The sequence below is a fragment of the Monodon monoceros genome, unplaced genomic scaffold (genome assembly GCF_005190385.1).
Source record: "Monodon monoceros isolate NGI ecotype Baffin Bay Population unplaced genomic scaffold, NGI_Narwhal_1 Super_Scaffold_22, whole genome shotgun sequence".
In the NCBI taxonomy this organism is placed as follows: domain Eukaryota; kingdom Metazoa; phylum Chordata; class Mammalia; order Artiodactyla; family Monodontidae; genus Monodon; species Monodon monoceros.
The window spans coordinates 39788286-39809884 of record NW_021703779.1 but is presented as its reverse complement, the minus strand read 5'-3'; the positions used below and the strand labels follow the sequence as shown (position 1 = coordinate 39809884).

The following is a 21599-nucleotide window of genomic DNA, read 5'->3' as shown; positions in this document are numbered from 1 at the left end:
GAAATATACCATGTTCTTGGATTGGAAGAATCAACATTGTGAAAATGACTATACTACCCAAAGCAATCTACAGATTCCCTATCAAACTACCACTGGCATTTTTCACAGAACTAGAAAAAAAAGTTGCACAATTTGTATGGAGACACAAAAGACCCTGAATAGCCAAAGCAATCCTGAGAAAGAAAAACGGAGCTGGAGGAATCAGGCTCCCAGACTTCAGACTATACTACAAAGCTGCAGTAATCAAGACAGTATGGTACTGGCACAAAAACAGGAATATAGATCTATGGAACAGGATAGAAAGCCCAGAGATAAACCCACACACATATGATCACCTTATTTCTGATAAAGGAGGCAAGAATATACAATGGAGAAAAGAGACCCTCTTCAATATGTGGTGCTGGGAAATCTGGATGGCTACATGTAAAAAGAATGATATTAGAACACTCTCTAACACCATACACAAAAATAAACTCAAAATGGATTAACGACCTTAATGTAAGTCAGACACTATTAACCTCTTAGAGGAAAACATAGGCAGAACACTCTATGACATACATCACAGCAAGATCCTTTTTGACCCACCTCCTAGAGAAAGGGAAGTAAAAACAAAAATAAACAAATGGGACCTAATGAAACTTTAAAGCTTTTGCACAGCAAAGGAAACCAGAAACAAGACGAACAGACAACCGTCAGAATGGGAGAAAATATTTGCAAATGAAGCAACGGACAAAGGATTAATCTCCAAAATTTACAAACAGCTCATGCAGCTCAATAACAAAAAAACAAACAATCCAATCCAAAAATGGGCAGAAGACATAAATAGACACTTCTCCAAAGAAGGTATACCGATTGCCAACAAACACATGAAAGGATGCTCGACATCACTAATCATTAGAGAAATGCAAATCAAAGCTACAATGAGGTATCACCTCACACCAGTCAGAATGGCCGTCATCAAAAAATCTACAAACAATAAATGCTAGAGAGGGTGTGGAGAAAAGGGAACCCTCTTGCACTGCTGGTGGGAATGTAAATGGATTCAGCCACTATGGAGCACAGTATGCAGGTTCCTTAAAAAACTAAAAATAAAGCTACCGTACGACTCAGCAATCCCACTACTGGGCATATACCCTGAGAAAACCATAATTCAAAAAGAGTCATGTACCAATATGTTCACTGAAGTTCTATTTACAGTAGCCAGGACATGGAAGCAACCTAAGTGTCCATCCACAGATGAATGGATAAAGAAGATGTGGCACATATACACAATGGAATATTATTCAGCCACAAAAAGAAATGAAATTGAGTTATTTGTAGTGAGGTGGATGGATCTAGAGTCTGTCATACAGCGTGAAGTAAGTCAGAAAGTGAAAAACAAATATCGTATGCTAACAGATATATGTGGAATCTAAAAAAAAAGAAAAAAATGGTTCTGAAGAACCTAGAGGCAGGACAGGAATAAAGACTCAGACGTAGAGAATGGAGTTGAGGACACAGGGAGGGGGAAGTGTAAGCTGGGACGAAGTGAGAGAGTAGCATGGACATATATACACTACCAAATGTAAAATAGATAGCTAGTGGGAAGCAGCCGCATAGCACAGGGAGATCAGCTTGGTGCTTTGTGACCACCTAGAGGAGTGGGATAGCGAGGGTGGGAGGGAGGTGCAAGAGGGAGAAGATATGGGGATATAGGTATATATATAGCTGATTCACTTTGTTATATAGCAGAAACTAACACACAATTGTAAAGCAATTATACTCCTAAAGATGTTAAAAAAAACAAAGAAAGAAAGAAAGCAGAGAAAAATCAAACCCAGCATCACAAGGGTGATGGTGAATAGAGAAAAATAACACAGGGTTATGGAGGAAGAGAAACAGTACCAAGAAGCCCAATGGCTGGCAACCTCTCCTAGGTGAGTCCTGGACATCTGAAGTTGCTGGCACTTCATGACAACATACAGATCTTCACAGGCACCAGCAATTCATGCATTGGTCCCTGATGAGCAGAGCAAAGAGGGCACAGGTTAGTCCCATGTGACTGCTTCAGAAGGATGTCGTGTTCCTTGGGTATGTTGCCAAAATATGTGGAAAGCCTTCTGAGAACCCAGAGCCACTTCTGCACATCTGGGGATGCAAATTAGACTCCCTGAAACCACCAGTACAAACTCACGCCACATCTTGAGAGGCATTGTGATAGAGTAGATGGTGCCCTGTGTTATGCTTCAGAGGAGCTGAGTTCAAGCCTCAGGTCTGGTACGTACTAGCTGTGTGACATTTGTTGTCCATTAAACATCTCTAATCCTCAGTTTCCTCATCTATAATAATAATTATTAGCTTTGAATCCTCCTCCTTCACAAGTTTCTTATAAGAATCTAGTGGAATAATAAATGTGAAAGTGCTTTATAAAACTACAGAAGTCTCCACATTGTAAGGTATTATTAGAGATTTTGAAGTCCTGGTCAGGAAAATTGTAAAGTGAGGAACTAGGGATGGTAAACATGCTAAGGGCAAATTTTTTTAACCATGCTCATCTAAAGAAGAACCACAAAAGAATAGATCTACCCCCTTGAATAAGATGGTGCAGACAGAGAGAAAGCTGAACCCTATCAGGTTGCCACCTTTTACATCAAGGGGAACAATTTTTAAATATTAAAGAGTAGGGTTAATATTTTTTGAGAAAGAATCAAAGCCCAAGAGAGCTGAGGGAATTATGAGATCTCTTCCTTGGGACTTCATGTTAAACAAATTATTTCTCAGCCCCCCTCCAAAAATAAACTTAGACATTTGATCCTAGGACTAATGTCAGGAGAGCATAGAAGGATCATTTTTGTGTCATTTGGGCCCTCCAGGAATCAGACTCTTGAGATGCAGTTAGGAGTGCAAGAGGTTTAGAGATTTGCAGATGCCTGGGGAGAGGAAGCCGTTTGGGGCAGGGAGTACCTAAAACCACGATGCAGATCTGACAAAGCCTCAGCCAACCCAGCAGGGAGCTCCGGACCACAGGTCCCTCATTAAAGGAATTCTGATCGGCAGAGATGGCCAAACCTTACTACTTCCACTATGCTCAGTCATCGGCTAGGGGCTGCCCAGGCAGAGTGTGGCCTCGGCTCAAAAGCTGAGCTGGATCCTGAAGCGCCAACAGTTGGGGAGCATCAGCTAACTGCACTCTTCACGGGTGATCCACACCTTCTTTCATGAAAGGAGATAGAGCAGCGCACCTCCACAGCTGCTACAATATCGAATAAGGGAGATGCCAGAAGACTGAAGATGCTCAGGGGTTTTTTTAAGGTGACCTCTAGAAAGTCTAGGCTGGACTACTGAGCAAAACTACTGTTTGTGAGCACTTACAGCGGGCAGTGGAGATCAGTAAGGGCCAGTAGGGGTTCACCAAGAAAATCCCGTGATAGCTCATCTCACTGTTTTTTACATTACTAGTCTGGCATACACACGTCAGGAGAACGCTGATGATATAGTACCAGATTTCAGTAAGATATTTATCAGAATCTAAGGCTATATCCTTATCATCAAGATGGAAATATGAGAACTGGGTAATAGTTTAGTTGGGCACATTCTGATATTCTAAAGCAATCATATCCATGGAGATCAATTAATAAGACCTATGTTAGCAGTTAATGTTTTAAATTCAAAGATCCAAAACCAGGATTTTTGTCTTCCTCCAACGCCAGCTCATCTTCCTCATTCTCGGCACCTATCAATGGTATTATATTTTCCTAGACAGCCAGATTTGAAAAATCCGTGGATTTTTCTTCTCCCTTATTCTCTTCATTGACTCAGTTTCCAAGTCATGGAGACCATGCTTATTACCCCTCACATTTATCCCTTTGCTTTCATTCCTACTGCCATGTCCTTGGTCTTGGGCACCATTTTCTCAAACCGACTCCATGTCATGCCCAGTGTCCTTCACACATTAATCCATCCCACATCATTCACATTGACCTTCCCTGCCACTCCAAACCACTGGCCTCCTAGCCAAGGTCCCTTCAGTGGGGTCCTTCATTTATGCCTCACCATTTGCCCATGTGTCCCACCCCTGGGATCAAACAAATCAAAATACTTCTTTTATTGTTTCTCCTCCTGGCAGTCGGCTGCCTTGCAGATTTCTTCAGTGCTGAGCCCCAGATTTTTTTAATCTTCAGTGTTTCTGAAATTAGGAAGGCCCTTATACTCAAAGTCACAAGAAAACTGTCAGCCTCAGAATTAAAGAAGAAGTTATAAAAGGCTCCTTGCTGCCTGTGACTGAGAATTTTGCAATGTGTAGAAGGGATTAGTTCATCTAATTGTCATTGCAGCTGTATATTAACTTGGATCCCTAATTTTTACTTAAAATGAGGCAGCATATGCTATAAGCTGCTCTGGAGGCTTGAGGCAAAAGAGATTAAAAATCTCTGCCCTGGTGGAGTATACATCATGAAGAATTGTTGCTAGGTTCTGAAAAATCTGTCCCAGGGGCTGGTTGACTTTTAAGGAAGCTCTTTAACTTCTAGTGACAAATAACTCAATTACGGGAAAAAGTGAAACTATGGTTCCAACCAAATAAGTCATGCAAGCAAAACCTGATATACTTTGTGTGGCAGAAAAGCATTTGAAGACAGTAACCTGTGTTTTTTTACCCTTGTATTTTCCTCTTTCTGCCCCTCCCATCCCCTACCAATTCAAGCAGACAGTCCCTTTCTCATTCCGTCAGGGGGAGAATGTGGCAAGTTAGAAAGTAAATATGGCCTCTTGGTGGGCTAGGAATGCAAGAGTAAGGGAGTGGCAAAACCCCAGAAAGGAAGTGACACTCAAGGTTCATCTAAAGGCGTGGTGGGCAGTCTTGCAGGCTGAAGCATGAGCCCCAAGTAGAGTTTGAAGGGATTAAGAAGCAACTTGGACTAATCATAACAGGCCCCATGGCGGGCAGTGGTACCAAACATCTCCACCCAGTGGCTGAATGTTGAGTAAATCTCACCGAACCACAATGAAATTCCAGAAGAGAAGGGAAGAACTCAAGAAATAACCATGCTAAGACTTCCCACCAATCCAGAATGGAAGGCTCAAAATAAAAATTAGGTTGAATTATAAAATGTAAAGTTGTAGGTCTTCACATCTGAACACATAGACTGAAAATCTTACCTGCTATACTTGCCATATCACTAAAGGTACCAAAGAGACTAAGAATCATGAGAACATTATGAAAAGCAGCAAGTCCCCTGAAATGAGCAACTCAGTATACGTTCAGACTCTAAATGTGAAAAACACATCCAAAATTTGGTCATGATTCAAAAATGGGAAGTAGCATATAGTTAAAGTTATAGGGATAATTTAGAGCACTTTTTAATGGACACTTGATATAGTGTTTCTTATATTTTTCCTCTAAAACGCTGCTATTTAAATTGATGGTGGATCTTACAATTCATGGCATTTTGGAAGTGAGGAAAAAAATCTGGTTTTCATCATTTTCAGGAGTTTCAGCTGTCAAAATCCTACCCGTCAGCAACCAAAGTGTCAAAAATAAGGGATTTGTTAAATAAATTGTACTACATCTATATAATGGAATGCAGTACTTATAAATGGTCTCATGGAAGAATATTTAATGACATGAGAAAAAGTTAAAGTTAACTAAGTTTTAAAAAAAACCTGTGTGTGTGTGTGTGTGTGTGTGTGTGTGTGTGTGTGATCTACAGGTCTGCCTCCAAGGTGCCTCTCAAGCCCTCCAACCTTTAATGTTGTCCTTCAACCTAATAGCCAAATGGCACACCTGAGGTCTCATCTCATACAACTCTTATGGGAGGTCTATCAGGTCCTCATATGGGTGACCAATCATTCGAGTTTTCCCAAGATTAAGGGCTTACCTGAGATTCCAGGACTAACACCGACAGCCCTGGGCAAACTGGAACAGTTAGTAACTTTAGTCAGTGCCCTTCCTACAACGTGTTGCTGTACTGTCCATGAGCAACTTGCCTGGGCTCTTAGCTCCCCTGCTGCTGAGATTACCTGCAGGACCTAAATTAAAACCTTGAGGTAACAGTAAGTACAATATATATTTTGTTAAATCACATTGAATCTGGAACACCATTTGCAGCACTTTCCCCAGGGATCTGTACTTAGCCCTGTACCTTTTTTTCAGTATTTCTGTACTTTTTATCAATGCAAAAGACCCTGTTAAGAAGACGAAAGACAAGTTACCACCTGGGAGAAAATATTTGCAAGCCACATAACCAACACAGAACTAGTATCGAGAATACATAAAGAATTCTCACAACTCCACGATAAAAAAAAAAAAAAAGCATGACATTTGACTGAGGAGCATATACAGCTAGCTAATAAGCACATGCTTAACCATCAGAGAACTGCCCGTACCCTGCTCTTCCCATCAACCTTTAGCAAAACTCCCCAATTCTCCTGAGGCCATGCCCAGCTTTTTTTCCTTCTCCCAACCCAAGCCTGCCTTCCCTGATTTGGTCCTCTCTACATATTCCTAAATTAGCACTGCCATCTGCTCCATGCTATGGACCTTTTCTTGGTGTCATGAGGAAGGCCATCCTGGGGCAGTCATATCCCACCAAGTCAGGCCGGCCACTGAGAAGGGAGGTCAGGCAGTAAAGGAAGAGGGACTTTCAGGCAAGGAGGAGAGGGACAGACACAGCTGGGTGCAGGCAGAAGGATCTTTCTGGTCCTCCCCTTATCATGCCAGAGGCCACCGGGTCCTTTCCCCTCCTTTCTTCTCAGATTGCGTTTGTCTGTTCCCTAAGGAGTAAAAACGCTTCACCTTTCAAATCAGTATCAAATGTGTCCCTTAATGGCCAGCAAAATGACTTCTAGTTATTTCACAGCCAAATATGGCTGGTTAAGGGACAGGCCAAATTATCTACCGCAGGGGGCCGGGGAGGGGCTGGTGTGCGTGTGTTTGTGTGTGTATGTGTGTGATCCATAGGGACAGATACACCCAGAATTAAAACAGTGGAGGGCGGAGACCTTCAAGATCCTTTGACACTCCCAGGTGGAAACCAGGTCGGACATACATCCTGCATGGACCTTTCCTGCCCAGCCAGGATATCCTGTGTTTGTCAAAAAGACTGCACAGGGAGGCCCTGGCCATTGTCCTTCCCGAAATCTGCTAGTCAGCCCCTCCCCAGGCTGCAGCAGCCGCCCCAGGGCAGAGGAAGAGTAACTCTGGAAACGGTGCTATCAGCATCCTCCATGGACTTCCTCACCTCCTCCCCAGGTTCGTTAGCCCCAAGCTCCTTAGCATCCTCAAACAGAAACCTGGGAAGCTGGGATGGGGTCAGCGCCCTGAAGCCAGCCCTCTCTCTTTTGCCAAGACCTGCCTCTGCACAGCCCTAAGTGGGCAGCCGAGGGCTGCAGCTGGAGTCCCGAGCCCATGATGGAGCCGCGGCTGGGGCCTGAAGCTGCAGCCCTCCACCCGGGCTGGCCAGCCCTGCTGCTGTGGGTCTCAGCCCTGAGCTACTCTGTCTCCTCGCCGGCTTCTCCCTCTCCTTCTCTGGTGTCCCGAGTCAGAACCAGCTACAATTTTGGAAGGACTTTCCTCGGCCTTGATAAATGTAATGCCTGCATCGGGACATCTATTTGCAAGAAGTTCTTTAAAGAAGAAATAAGGTCAGAATCTCAATCAGATAACTCTGAGGGGCAAAATTCTGTTCCCTTCATGTGATGATGTCCAGGAGTTTCTTGAAATCAAGTCAGGATGTAATTTATGAATTTATGGGTGGGAGCTGAAGCAAAGCCATTTAATCATAGTGGGAATGAGTTAAAGTTGGGATGGGAAGGGGGTAAGGTGTGAAGCCAAATTCCAGCTCTAAATGCTAAATCCAAAGTTTCCTTTGGAAATGGGAGCTTAAAGTTTTCTATGAATGGAGTAGCCTGGGACTATTGAGTTTACCAAGTTCATTTCTCATAGTGGGAAGGAAATAAAATTTATAGACAGCTTACTACGTGACAGACAATTTAAAGCTGTTTTTTATTTTTCTCCTCAAAACAATCCTGGCAGTTAGTGTTTTGCACTCATGATTCAGATAGTGAACTGAGACCTAGCAAGGTTCAGTGACTTGCCCAAGGTCACCACCTCATAAGTGGCAGATCTGGAATTCAAACCGAGGCAGTTTGCTCCAAAGTTTCTGAACAAGTTTTCTGCTGTGAGATGTTGCCTTGATCAGAGGAAAACCTAAGTTTAGTAAATCTCAATGCACCTGGCTCTCACCAAAGAATAGTACCACACTCTGGAATTCAGGCCTGCCAACACACAGTCAATGTGTTGGCCTTTACTTGGCCTTTACTATGGCCAAGACCCAGCACGTGCTGTAATGGCATTGCTATAACTCTGGTCATTGCCCTCCGGGATATCAGGAAAGGGGAACGGTGTTACAAATAACAATAAGGCTTGATCTGATGCAGGCCAGAAGTGAAGTGTAAAGGACCTCGGGGAGGTCCAGGGAGAGGATATTAATTCCAAATGGGGACTGGAGAAAGGCTTCTCCAGGGGAAGGTGTTCTGAGCAAGACCTTGAAGGATGAGCTGAAATTTAGTGGGAGGAGAGGGGCTTAAGTTAGAAGGATCAGCTTGAGCAAAGGCCCAGCGGTGTGGGAAGAGGTGAGAAGTCTTAGTGGCTGGAGCATGGGGCACATGTGGAGGCATGGCAGCAGGAGGAGGTTGGAAGGGTCAGATGGGGCCAGGGGCCTTGAATGCCATACCAAGGAATTGGGACTTAACCTGTGAGCCAGTGGTCTCCAGCCTTTTCAATAGACCCTTTGTAATAGGCCTCTTCTCTTGTGCCTTCCCCCAAGGCCCTGCCTCTGGCTTGTAAGATTTGATGACTAAGCAGAAGGCATTCATTTACGATAATTTTATTTCCAATCTGTATTAACCAAAGACATATTTGAGTATTCTACTAAGTTACTAAACAGAAATAACAAATAGAAAATACCAACAAAAAGAACTTCTTTTGTGAGATGGTAGATGTTATAGGGAGTGGATGTGAACTTTTCCTATTAGACCATTTTTAAAAAATTTTTATTGGAGTATAGTTGATTTACAATGTGTTAGTTTCAGGTGTACAGCAAAGTGAATCAGTTATACATATACATATATCCACTCTTTTTTAGATTCTTTTCCCATATAGGTCATTACAGAGTATTGAGTTCCCTGTGCTATACAATAGGTCCTTATTAGTTGTCTATTTTATATATAGTAGTGTGTACATGTCCTATTAGACCATTTTTTAAGGCATTTTGAATGTTAAAAAGTTGAAAGACCTCCAGCTGAGGAAGCTGTACTGCAGGCAATGGTGAGGATGTTAAGTAGGGCGGGGACAAGATGAGGCCTGTATTTTGGAAAGATCTTCTGGAAAGCAGTGTGCAGAACAGCCTGGTGATGCTGGCAGGGGCTGTCAGACCAGTTCTCCTAGTCCAAGAGAAAGATCATTGGGAACAAAGCAGCGCAGGAAGGATGCAAGTCAGTTCAGCTAGAGAATCATTTTGTTGATCAACTCGATGTGACAGGAAATGAAGATGCTGGAAATGAACTCAAGATTTCCCACCTAAGAAATGGGATGGAGAGGGCCAAAAACGCAGGGGAAGTGGCACTGATTCCTTGGAGAAAGAAGGCAGTGAGAATATGGACATATTTTAAGATAAGAGGGAGGGAAATTAAGGGATTCAACTGAGGAAGAGCTCCAGATTCATATCCTCCTCCAGATAAGTAAACAAGAGTGTATGAATATTACAGTCGGCTCTTCAAGTGGAAAGAAATGAGGTTTTTCTCATCAGTCAGGTAATGACCATATTCAGGAAGCATTTCCCCAAACAGGTTTGTGTTCCAGTTGAGTTCAGGATATTACTTCAGCTCCCTCAGAATTCATTTTCCACGTGCGCCTGCCTGAAAGGGAAGTGTGCAGATCCAAGCAGGGAAACACCAGGCGGGGCAGGTTGAGGTTTGGAATGCTTCACGTTGAGAAATCACATCCTCAGCGCAAGGAAGCAGCGAGAGGTAGTAAGTGGCTCTGGGAACGTGGACTTGTTTATAGTCCTTTTCTCTACATTGTAAATAGTATTTTCCTTATTTTAAAAGTGATATCTCTTTATTTTAGAATTTTCAGGAAATATTGATTAAAGAAAGCACAAAATAAAAATCACAGACAATTCCTCAAGATGTTTAGTTAACATTTTGGTGTATGATCCTTACCACCTTTTTTCTAAGTATGGATTAAAATTTTTTCAACAAAAATGTGATCATACTATGCATACTCTTTTGGAAACTTTTATTTAACCATGTATTGGAACACCTTTCCACATTAACTATTCTTCTCCACAATTTGACTTTTAGTGGTTTCGTGGTATTCGATTGCATCAATCAACCATAATTTATTTAACTAATCAACTATTGTGGGGTAACAAGGGATTTTTTTTTCACTTTTCATTATTATAAACAGTGCTATGTTGAAGATCCCTGTGGCTAGACTTTTATGCACATCAGTGATTAATTCCTGTAACAAATTCCTAAAGGTGAAATTTCTGGGTCAAAAAATACAGTGAATTTTTAGGATTATGAGATATATATATATATATATATATATATATATATACATATATATCTCCAAATGGAGACTTCTACCTATAGAGTTTACTTTTTGCACACTCAGAAGTGTTTACTATTACTATTATTTTTATTATGGATTTCTTCTCAGTTGAGCCCTTTTTGCAGGCTTCTTGCCCATTTGTATTTCTTCTTTGCTAAATTGTCTACAAGTTCACATCCTTTGCCTCTCTTTCCAATGGTGTGTTTGCTCATCGTTTTTGTTCATCTCCAAACATTCCTCCACTTTTAAAACTGGTCATAATGCTACCTTAAGAGAAAGCCCATCCAAAACTTTCAGATGTTAGGCTGAAATGCTATAGCCAGGCAAGCATTAGAACTCCAGTCCTGGTCCTCAATAAGGATTGGACAATGCTTGTTGTTCAGCAACAAACAGAGGGTGAGCTCCCCGGGCTGGCTGGGTAGGCTGAAGACACATGATTGGTGGAAGGATGTCACCTTCCCTTCTTTCCCTATCTTTCCTTTGGCAAGAATGGTAATCATGAATCTGATGCTTCCCATACACAACCAATGGTCTTTGACCATTAGAATGTTTTCAGTACCAGTTTTCCATGCATTACATGTTGACTTTCAAATCATGAATGAAAAAGTTAAGGGAAGCTAGAAAAATGAGTCAACCTGATTTACATATCCTTCCTACTGAATATATCCTTATATATAAAATTCTAAGTGACCACCCCAACTGGCAAGTTCTACCAGGATCTGATTGATCAGTATTTGCATATGTGCGAGTAACAGGTAAGGTGAAAGTGTGGGGTATGGGGTACTTAATGGCAGTATTTCTGATCAGAATCACTCCTAAGGATTCCTCGGCTCTTACGAGGATGGATGTCTTACCTTGCCTTCCTTACTGTACCCAAATGGCCTTACATCCTCACCCCCCATTCCCAAAGTCTTAAAGAATGTTTGAATACTTCTGAGTGGTGGATGACTCACAGCAAAATAAGTAAATCATTAAGCTTTTTTTTGCCTTCCCTTCTCCCTTGCCCTTGTCTTTCTCCTTCACCTCAGAAGGTGATAGTAATTACTGCTTTAACTCACTTCCCCAAATGAATTCAGAGATCTTGAGAGCTTCAGGGCCCCAGAGCTTAAGGCAAAAATATCCATCTACACATTCAATCATCCATACATGCACCCATCCATCCATCCATTCACCCATTCATCCAAGCATCCCTCTAGGCATTCTTCCACCCAACCTTCACTCTGTGCATCCCATTCATCCATCCCTCCATGTATTCCTCTACTCACTTAACCATCTGTTCGTTCAAATACCCATCCAACCATCCATCCATCCAACTAAAATCATTGGGTACTAACTTGGAGCCAAGCACTCTGCTAGGCACTTAGTTACAAAGTTGAAGGAGGCCCAGTCCTGGCCCTGAAGGAAGACAGAGACATGAACCAATGATTAAAGCAGAGTATGAGGACTATACAAAATGTCCTACACAGGATGTCATGGGAGCATGTGGGAGGGAACCTATCTCAGACTGGGGGGATGAGGGAGTGAGAATCAGAAGAGATGATACCTGTCTGGGGTTTAATGTGTCGGGTAGGGATTATCCAGGGAGGAAAGAGAAAGTGTCTCAGATAAAGGGATCAGCATATAACAAGATGAGTGGAGGCTCAGAGGCCCAAAACAATACAGCTTAGCCAAGGATGGTCAGTGGTTTGGTGAGACCAACGCAAGCTTGTGAGGGGAGCAGCAGGAGATGGGCTTAGGAAGAGCCTTGTGAAGTATGAACTGTATCCTGAGAGCTTTGGAAAGATGCTGGATGTTTTAAGTGTCCTGAGGGGTAGAGAAGAGGGAAGAGAGGCACGAAATATTTAGGGAGACGTGGCTACAAACTTAGTGTTTGACTGGATGCAAACACAAGAAATATACATTCTCGTTCCAATGTTGTCACTCTCCCCTACACCCCTAGCCTGCTCTCCATGTTGAGGAGCTTGCAGGGATGGGACCACATGACATTTATTCTTCCTTCCAGCTCTGGGAAACTATGCTCTTGCTTGTCCATCTTTTAGCCCAGTGAGGAACTCAGCCAGGCTCACTACAAACATGCCCATGATGTCAGTTCAGAAGGAAGATTAGAACTCTGCCTCTATTTTGTGGTTTTCCAAATTCTAGGATATTAACATTTTAGTGAATAAACAGCAGGGCCCATTTTCTCACTGACATTCTTCAGTTTAATAAAGTAGGTAATCAAAGTTGTAAGAATATTAATTTTTTTCCCATTCAGCATCCTAAAGTTATTACCATTTGGAAAGGGGGAGAAGTGTGGCCTGTAGACCTGTTTATTTGTCCTCAATTGGTCCTCATGGGACACCTCAAGCCATGGCTGGACATGCACCGGGATCCATTACAGTCACCTGCCAAGTCAGTGCTGTCCTTTCAGTAGAGCCTCCTCAGAAGGTGGGGACAGAAAAAGAGGACAATGAGGTTATCCCACAGGGTAGGGCATCCATCTCCATGCCATCCCCACAAACTGGGAGACAGAGACCCCTGAGATCTGTCCTCCCCTGCCACTAATTTTCTATGATTATTCAGACAAGTCATCTTCAATTTTCTCATCCTCAAAATATAATGGACAAAGTGAGAGAGTGGCATGGACATATATACACTACCAAGTGTAAAATAGATAGCTAGTGGGAAGCAGCCGCATAGCACAGGGAGATCAGCTCGGTGCTTTGTGACCACCTAGAGGGGTGGGATAGGGAGGGTGGGAGGGAGGGAGACGCAAGAGGGAAGAGATATGGGAACATATGTATAGCTGATTCACTTTGTTATAAAGCAGAAACTAACACACCACTGTAAAGCAATTATACTCCAATAGAGATGTTTTAAAAAATAGATAACCAACAAAGACCTACTGTATAGCGCAGAGAACTAGTAACCTATAAGGAAAAAGAATCTGGAAAAGAATTAAATATATATATATATACATATATACATATATATATATATATATATATATATATATATATATATATATAAAATGGAAGAGGGACGGGGACAAAATCATCTTTAAGGACCCTGCTAGCTATAACTCCTAATAATGTTACCCGTCTTCTACCAAGCACAAATTCATAAAATAGATGATAGAGGACTAAGTAGCAGCAAAGTGGTTTAGAGTACAAGCTCTGGAGCCCTGAAGGTTACTTCCTCCAGTTCCTGGCTGTGTGACTTGGAGCAAGTCACTGAACTTCTCTGTGCCTCAGTTTCCTCATCTGCGTGATAATAGCAGTGCTGACCTCATAGGTTTATTGAAAGGTTTAACTGACTTAATGCACATACAGAATTCAGCAAAGTGACTGCTAAAGTGATTCATAAATGTGTATCGCTGTTATTGTTATCAAAGAGAGCCACCTAGTTGTAAATCCTTAGTCACAGGCCCTTGGGGAGGGGTGGTTTGAACCCCCATGAACAAGAGTAGCTACAGGAAACAGGCCTGCCTCGGAGGCCTAGGCCCTTCCTTATTCTCCCAGTGGGGAGGATCATTTCCCATGGTTGTCCTAAAAATTCCAATAGAGTTGATTCCTTGCAAGTTTTCGGTGTCTGGTCTTTTTAAACAGATCTGTGGCAATGTCCTTGAATGGAATTCTTTGTGCCTACTTCCACTGCAGTTTGAATGGTCCTGCATTGCAGAAGGTACTTACTGACAGTTTCTTAGAGCACCTTCTTTGAAATGTAACCGAATCACTTTGCTGTACAACAGAAATTAACACAACATTGTAAATCAACTATACTACAATAAAATAAATTTAAAAAAATAAATTAAATGTATAACATATAAGCCTAATTTTCATGTGCAGTATAACCCTCAATTATTAATAATAATGAAGAGACACATTTTCTTAGTACTTTTTCATACATTAATCAGAAGGAGATTGAACATTCTTCCCTGATGGAACTGTCGGCACACAGACGGAGGAATGACTGGAGAAAAGGGTCAAGGTGGTGCCTAGAAAATCAGCAAATGGTGATAGGCCAGGGCCTCTCCCCTGGGGAGGATTCCATTGTGTGGAATCACACACCTCCTGGATCCCACATAGCTTTGAATTTGGTGACCCTTTAGCAGCCACTGTTCCCTGACACTTGGTTGGTACTGATAACGTATCTGTGGACTGAAAGCAAAATTGATGGGGCTTTTTGGGGTTGGATATGAAGAGGCAGTGCCCTCCCCAGTTCAGGACCAGAAGCCTCTTCAAGAACTGTGGTTTCAAGACCCAGCCGTTGTTCACAGAGTGGGCCTTTGCTAGAACCAGTGTAGCGAAGCAGAAAGATCATGGGTTTTTCTAACAGGCAGCCCTGAGTTTGCATCCCTGCTTAGCAACATATTATCTGAACTTGCAAGGCACTTAAGCTCCGCAAGCCTCAGTTTCCACATCTGTAAAGTGGGGATGGGTTATTAGGAGAATCAAATGTACCAGCATATGTAAAGCTGCTGCCTTCACGTGGAGTAGAAGTTCAGAAAGCCATGGCTAGCCCTTCTGTGCCATTTGGATGAAAAAGATAAAAGTTTGGTTTCAGTATGCAGATCCCTCTCCTTTTCTGACATCACATATACACTTCCCTAAGTTTGAGGAAACACAAATAGTCCTCTCACAGGAAGAGCTTGGAGCTTCCCAGTCTAAGGAGAAGAAATGGGTCAGAGCAGATGTTCTCCCCCATCTCCCTGTCCCCGGGCTCTGCTGGCTCTGGCAGTGTGGCTGGTCCCTGCTTGGTCCCTGCTCCCTCTCTCCAGCTCCCAGGCTGATCCCCAAAGGGCTATTCTTCCAGGTTTGACAACTGGCTGGCCTCACACCTTGGACTGATTCCCGACGACTTGCCTTCTTACCCTGTAAATTACTCGGATGATTTCAAAACCTGGCGCCCCGTGGAGATCTCAAGGCTGGTCAGCAAACACCAAAACAAGATCTCGGACAGGAGAATCTGTGCCTCCGCAGCTGCCCCAAAGACCTGCAGCATTGAGCGCGTCCTGCGGAAAACAGGGAGGTTCCAGAAATGGCTGCAGGCCAAGCGCCTCACACCGGACCTGGTGCAGGTGAGAGTACTGGCCCTGGGGGTGGGGAGAGGGTGCAGAATCCATTCCCAGCTCACATCTCAGTCCGGGCAAAAGGAATTGTAATCTGTCTAAAGTGGGACAAAACAATGTCATGAAACAGCATGGCCTGTGACAAGACAGGAACTAAACAGGTTTAGTTATAGGGACCCTTCCCATTGTCATTCTCCTTTCTCTCTGATATGACTCTCAGCGACTCTTTGGGAAACAGTTCCTAGCTCCCACCTCTGGTCAGAAGGACGGATGACCCTCAGCAGCCTTCCCCCCCTCACCACAATGTTTGCCAACCCCTAAACGGTGACCGTTCTTAGAAGCTCCCATATGCATCCCGTTTCATGATCCAGAGACCCCACTTTGAAAATCAGCTTCCTCTTTGATCTCCCACCATAAAGAAGAACCAAACCTGAGTCACTGCAAAAGCAGACTGATAACACAGCTCCCTCCTCCCATCTGAGAGCTCCTACCCACTCCCACGAGTAGGCTGCCTTCAGAACTTCAGCACGTTGCCAGTGCCATCTTATCCTGCATTGGTCCCCTCCCGCACTATCGCCACTGGTATCGTGTTTTTCATCCGGACCAGCACAGTCATGTAACTCCACACACATCCAGCTGGCCCCTTGGGGCAAAAGATGCTGCCTCAAAGGATTGAGGAGCCGCTCACCTTCTGCAAAGATGAGAGAGGAGAGGCTCACCTCAGTCTCCCTGTCATGATGAGGCTGGAGGATTTAGCATCGCTCAGGGGCATGCCAAGTCTGTTTCTTGGACTCTCCAGGCCATTAGCCCCTTCATATGGGCACATAAGGCTGCCTGGGTAACTTCTGAGCACTAACAGACCTTCCCTTTGGTCTCTTTGAGATGAGCAACCCAGAACAAAGCAGAATCACTGGTCCCTGCATATCTCGACCACGTGGCAAGACCATGTGGCTTTACTCTAAAGTCGTGTGGAAACTGCCTTGAAATCAAGAGGAATCGAGCTGCTGGTGACATGGCCATCATCTGATATTGAGCTTTCCAATGTGGTCCTTTTGTACTCTGCACTTTATGAATCTCACTGGCATGGAGTGGGGAGAAAATAAGCCAGAGGAAGTCAAACTATTGCCAGGTTGGGGAGGTGGTGGCAGGACCCAACCTAAGGGTCTTGGAGTTGGTGCGGGAAACTGGAAGTGGAGGCTCAGGTGGGAAGAACCTTATGGGAGCTTCTCAACACTGGGCAGAACCAGAAGACAGAGGACAGATATCAAAGCCCACACCATGGTACACACCCTAGGTGTAATGCCCCATGCCTCTCTTTCTGTGCCTGAAGACAGAGCCTCCATGCACTGGCCTGGGTACCCACCATCTGCCATTCTCAGGCTGACCACAGCTAATACTGAGGCATGGGAAGGACCAATATGAGACCTCCTCTGCTTTGCCTCAAATACGTGCTCAGGAGCAAATAGAAGGCTCCAGGAAGAGCAAAACAAGATATGCAAGGGTTTGTTTCAGAACCCCTTGAAAATCCCATCACTTCTTCCTGCCCCCATTGCTGTCTGGTCCCACGCTGACAGGCACAGTTCCCCCAAGGCACCGGCCCTGGACTACCTCCACCTGGGACCTAGCAAGTGTACCAAAGGACAGAACATCCTGGTGCACAAGATACACTTGAGATTCCACAGAAAGTGGCTAAACTGGCCTTGGGCTTTGAACTAAGGAAGACTCCCTCTTTCCTTCATTTTCTAGACACTTCCATAATACAGTGGGGATTATCCCAGGAGGCCTAGGAAGTCCAAAGCAACCTGTCCAGTACATTTAATGCCACCTACCTTGATGAGTATAGACATTGTGGTAGGGGCAAAGGATCCCTGGGGTCTGGAAACTGTGGTTGAGTCCTGCCTCTGCCACTAACAGCTGTGGCAGAACATGAAGGAGCTCAGAGACCCAGGAAGAGCAGAGAGCTTCTGGTTCCTGTTCATCCATGTGACAAAGATGAATCAGACACAAGCTCTGCCCCCCAGGATCATGTGGCCCAATGGTGAGGACAGACAAGAACACAAATCACCACAAAGTGCTGTAGTGGATGTTATGATAACAGCCTATATGGGGACAAAGGACAGACTATTGACTTGGATCCTTCACTCACTGACCAGTTGACATTGCATTTAAGTCTAGGACTTCCCCACTCTGCCCTGACATTCCTCCTCCAAAACTGTGCTGGGGGGAGGTGTCTGGATCATCTCAAAGGCCCTCCCAGTTCTGACATTCTTTGATTTCACATGTCTACTTCACTTAGTTAAGAAATCCTAATTGCATGCCTACTATCACCAGACACTGTGCTGGGTGCCTTGATTCCCTGTTTCTCAAAAGGCAGCAAATAGTGCCTGCTTTACCGGATTCATTCATCCTACTGAGCTTATAGATAGGAAGATGTTTTAGAAAAAGTCCATCACCATAGAAATGTATGCCAGCGTTGTTGTAATAAGTGGGTCCCTTTCTTCAATTTCTTGTGCTAAAACTTGCTCTACCAATTTTGTCATCGTGCATTAACATACAGCTAAACAAGCTTTCCTTCTTTCCTTTTCTTTTTTAAACATCTTTATTAGAGTATAATTGCTTTACAATGTTGTGTTAGTTTCTGCTGTATAACAAAGTGAATCTGCTATATGCATACATATATCCCCATATCCCCTCCCACTTGCGTCTCCCTCCCACCCTTCCTATCCCACCCTTCTAGGTGGTCACAAAGCACCGAGCTGATCTCCCTGTGCTATGCGGCTGCTTCCCACTAGCTATCTATTTTACGTTTGGTAGCGTATATATGTCCACGCCACTCTCTCACTTGGTCCCGGCTTACCCGTCCCCCTCCCCGTATCCTCAAGTCCATTCTCTATGTCTACCTCTTTAATCCTGTCCTGCCCCTAGATTCTTCAAAACCTTTTTTTTTTAGACTCCATATATATGTGTTAGCATACGGTATTTGTTTTTCTCTTTCTGACTTACTTCACTCTGTATGACAGTCTCTAGGTTCATCCACCTCACTACAAATAACTCAATTTCGTTTGTTTTTATGGCTGAGTAATATTCCATTGTATATATGTGTCACATCTTCTTTATCCATTCATTTGTCGATTGACACTTAGGTTGCTTCCATGTCCTGGCTATTGTAAATAGAGCTGCAATGAACATTGTGGTACATGACTCTTTGAATTATGGTTTTCTCAGGGTATATGCCCAGTAGTGAGATTGCTGGGTCATATGGTAGTTCTATTTTTAGATTTTTAAGGAACCTCCATACTGTTCTCCATAGTGGCTCTACCAATTTATATTCCCACCAACAGTGCAAGAGGGTTCCCCTTTCTCCACACCCTCTCCAACATTTACTGTTTGTAGATTTTTTGATGATGACCATTCTGACCGGTGTGAGGTGATACCTCATTGTGGTTTTGATTTGCATTTCTCTAATGATTAGTGATGTTGAGCATCCCTTCATGTGTTTGTTGGCAATCTGTACATTTTCTTTGGAGAAATGTTTGTTTAGGTCTTCTGCCCATTTTTCAGTTGGGTTGTTTGTTTTTTTGATATTGAGCTGCATGACCTACTTGTATATTTGGAGGTTAATCCTTTGTCAGTTGCTTCATTTGCAAATATTTTCTCCCATTCTGAGGGCTGTCTTTTCATCCTGTTTATGGTTTCCCTTGCTGTGCAAAAACTTTTAAGTTTCATTAGGTCCCATTTGTTTATTTTTGTTTCCATTTCTCTAGGAGGTGGGTCAAAAAGGGTCTTGCTGTGATGTATGACATAGAGTGTTCTGCCTATGTTTCTTCTAAGAGTTTTATAGTGTCTGGCCTTACATTTAGGTCTTTAATCCATTTGAGTTTATTTTGGTATACGGTGTTAGGGAGTGTTCTAATTTCATTCTTTTACATGTACCTGTCCAGTTTTCCCTGCACCACTTATTGAAGAGGCTGTCTTTTCTCCATTGTATATTCTTGCCTCCTTTATCCACGATAACGTGACCATACATGCGTGGGTTTATCTCTGGGTTTTCTATCCTGTTCTGTTGATCTATATTTCTACTTTTGTGCCAGTATCATACTGTCTTGATTACTGTAGCTTTGTAGTATAGGCTGAAGTCAGGGAGCCTGATTCCCCAGCTCTGTTTTTCTTTCTCAAGATTGCTTTGGCTATTCAGGGTCTTTTGTGTTTCCATACAAATTGTGAAATTATTTTGTTCTAGTTCTGTGAAAAATACCAGTGGTAGTTTGATAGGGACTGCATTGAATCTGTAGATTGCTTTGGGTGGTATAGTCATTTTCACAATGTTGATTCTTCCAATCCAGGAACATGGTATATCTCTCCATATCTTTGTATCACCTTTAATTTCTTTCCTAAGTGCCTTATAGTTTTCTGCATACAGGTCTTTTGTCTCCTTAGGTAGGTTTATTCCTAGGTATTTTATTCTTTTTGTTGCAATGGTAAATGGGAGTGTTTCCCTAATTTCTCTTTTAGATTTTTCATCATTAGTGTATAGGAATGCAAGAGATTTCTGTGCATTAATTTTGTATCCTGCTATTTTACCAAATTCACTGATTAGCTCTAGTAGTTTTCTGGTAGCATCTTTAGGATTCTCTAGGTATAGGATCATGTCATCTGCAAACAGTGACAGTTTTACGTCTTCTTTTACAATGTGGATTCCTATTATTTCTATTTCTTCTCTGAATACTGCGGCTACAACTTCCAAAACTGTGTTGAATAATAGTGGCAACCTTGTCTTGTACCTGATTTAAGTGGAAATGGTTTGTTTTTTCACCATTGAGAATGAGGTTGGCTGCGGGTTTCTCATATATGGTCTTTATTATGTTGAGGTAAGTTCCCTCTATGCTTACTTTCTGGAGGCTTTTTATCATACATGGGTGTTGAATTTTGTCAAAAGCTTTTTCTGCATCTATTGAGATTATCATATGGTTTTTCTCCTTCAGTTTCTTAATATGGTGTATCACATTGATTGATTTGCATATATTGAAGAATCCTTGCATTCCTGGGATAAACCCCACTTGGTCATGGTGTATGATCCTTTTAATGTGTTGTTGGATTCTGTTTGCTAGTATTTTGTTGAGGACTTTTGCACCTATGTTCATCAGTGATATTGACCTGTAGTTTTCTTTTTTTTGTGACATCTTTGTCTGGTTTTGGTATGAGGGTGATGTTGGCCTCATAGAATGAGTTCGGGAGTGTTCCTCCCTCTGCTATATTCTGGAAGAGTTTGAGAAGGATAGGCGTTAGCTCATCTCTAAATGTTTGGTAGAAGTCACCTGTGGAGCCATCTGGTCCTGGGCTTTTGTTTGTTGGAAGACTTTTGATCACAGTTTCAATTTCAGTGCTTGGGATTGCTCTGTTTATATTTTCTATTTCTTCCTGGTTCAGTCTCCGAAGGTTGTGCTTTTCTAAGAATTTGTCCATTTCTTCCAGGCTGTCCATTTTATTGGCATATAGTTGCTTGTAGTAGTCTCTCATGATCCTTTGTATTTCTTCAGTGTTGTTGTTACTTCTCCTTTTTCATTTCTAATTCTATTGATTTGAGTCTTCTCCCTTTTTTTCTTGATGAGTCTGTCTAATGGTTTATCAATTTTGTTTATCTTCTCAAAGAACCAGCTTTTAGTTTTATTGATCTTTGCTATTGTTTCCTTCATTTCTTTTTCATTTATTTCTGATCTGATCTTTATGATTTCTTTCCTTCTGCTAACCTTGGAGGTTTTTGTTCTTCTTTCTCTAATTGCTTTAGGTGTAAAATTAGGTTGTTTATTTGAGATGTTTCTTCTTTCTTGAGGTAGAACTGTATTGCTATAAACTTCCCTCTTAGAACTGCTTTTGTAGCTTCCCATAGGTTTTGGGTCGTCGTGTTTTCTTTTTCATTTGTTTCTAGGTATTTTTTTGATTTCCTCTTTGATTTCT

The 21599-nt window shown here is 42.7% G+C and overlaps 1 protein-coding gene across 1 annotated transcript in view; it reads left to right on the top strand.

Annotated features, from left to right (window-relative positions):
• Positions 1-7366: 7366 nt before the first annotated feature.
• The window catches only part of DIPK2B (divergent protein kinase domain 2B), a 47375-nt gene continuing 33142 nt past the window's right edge, over positions 7367-21599 (top strand). The window contains exons 1-2 of the mRNA XM_029241075.1: positions 7367-7620; positions 15389-15653. Of these exons, the coding sequence (XP_029096908.1) occupies positions 7385-7620; positions 15389-15653 (501 nt within the window). The 5' untranslated portion in view covers positions 7367-7384. The remainder of the gene's footprint in view (positions 7621-15388; positions 15654-21599) is intronic.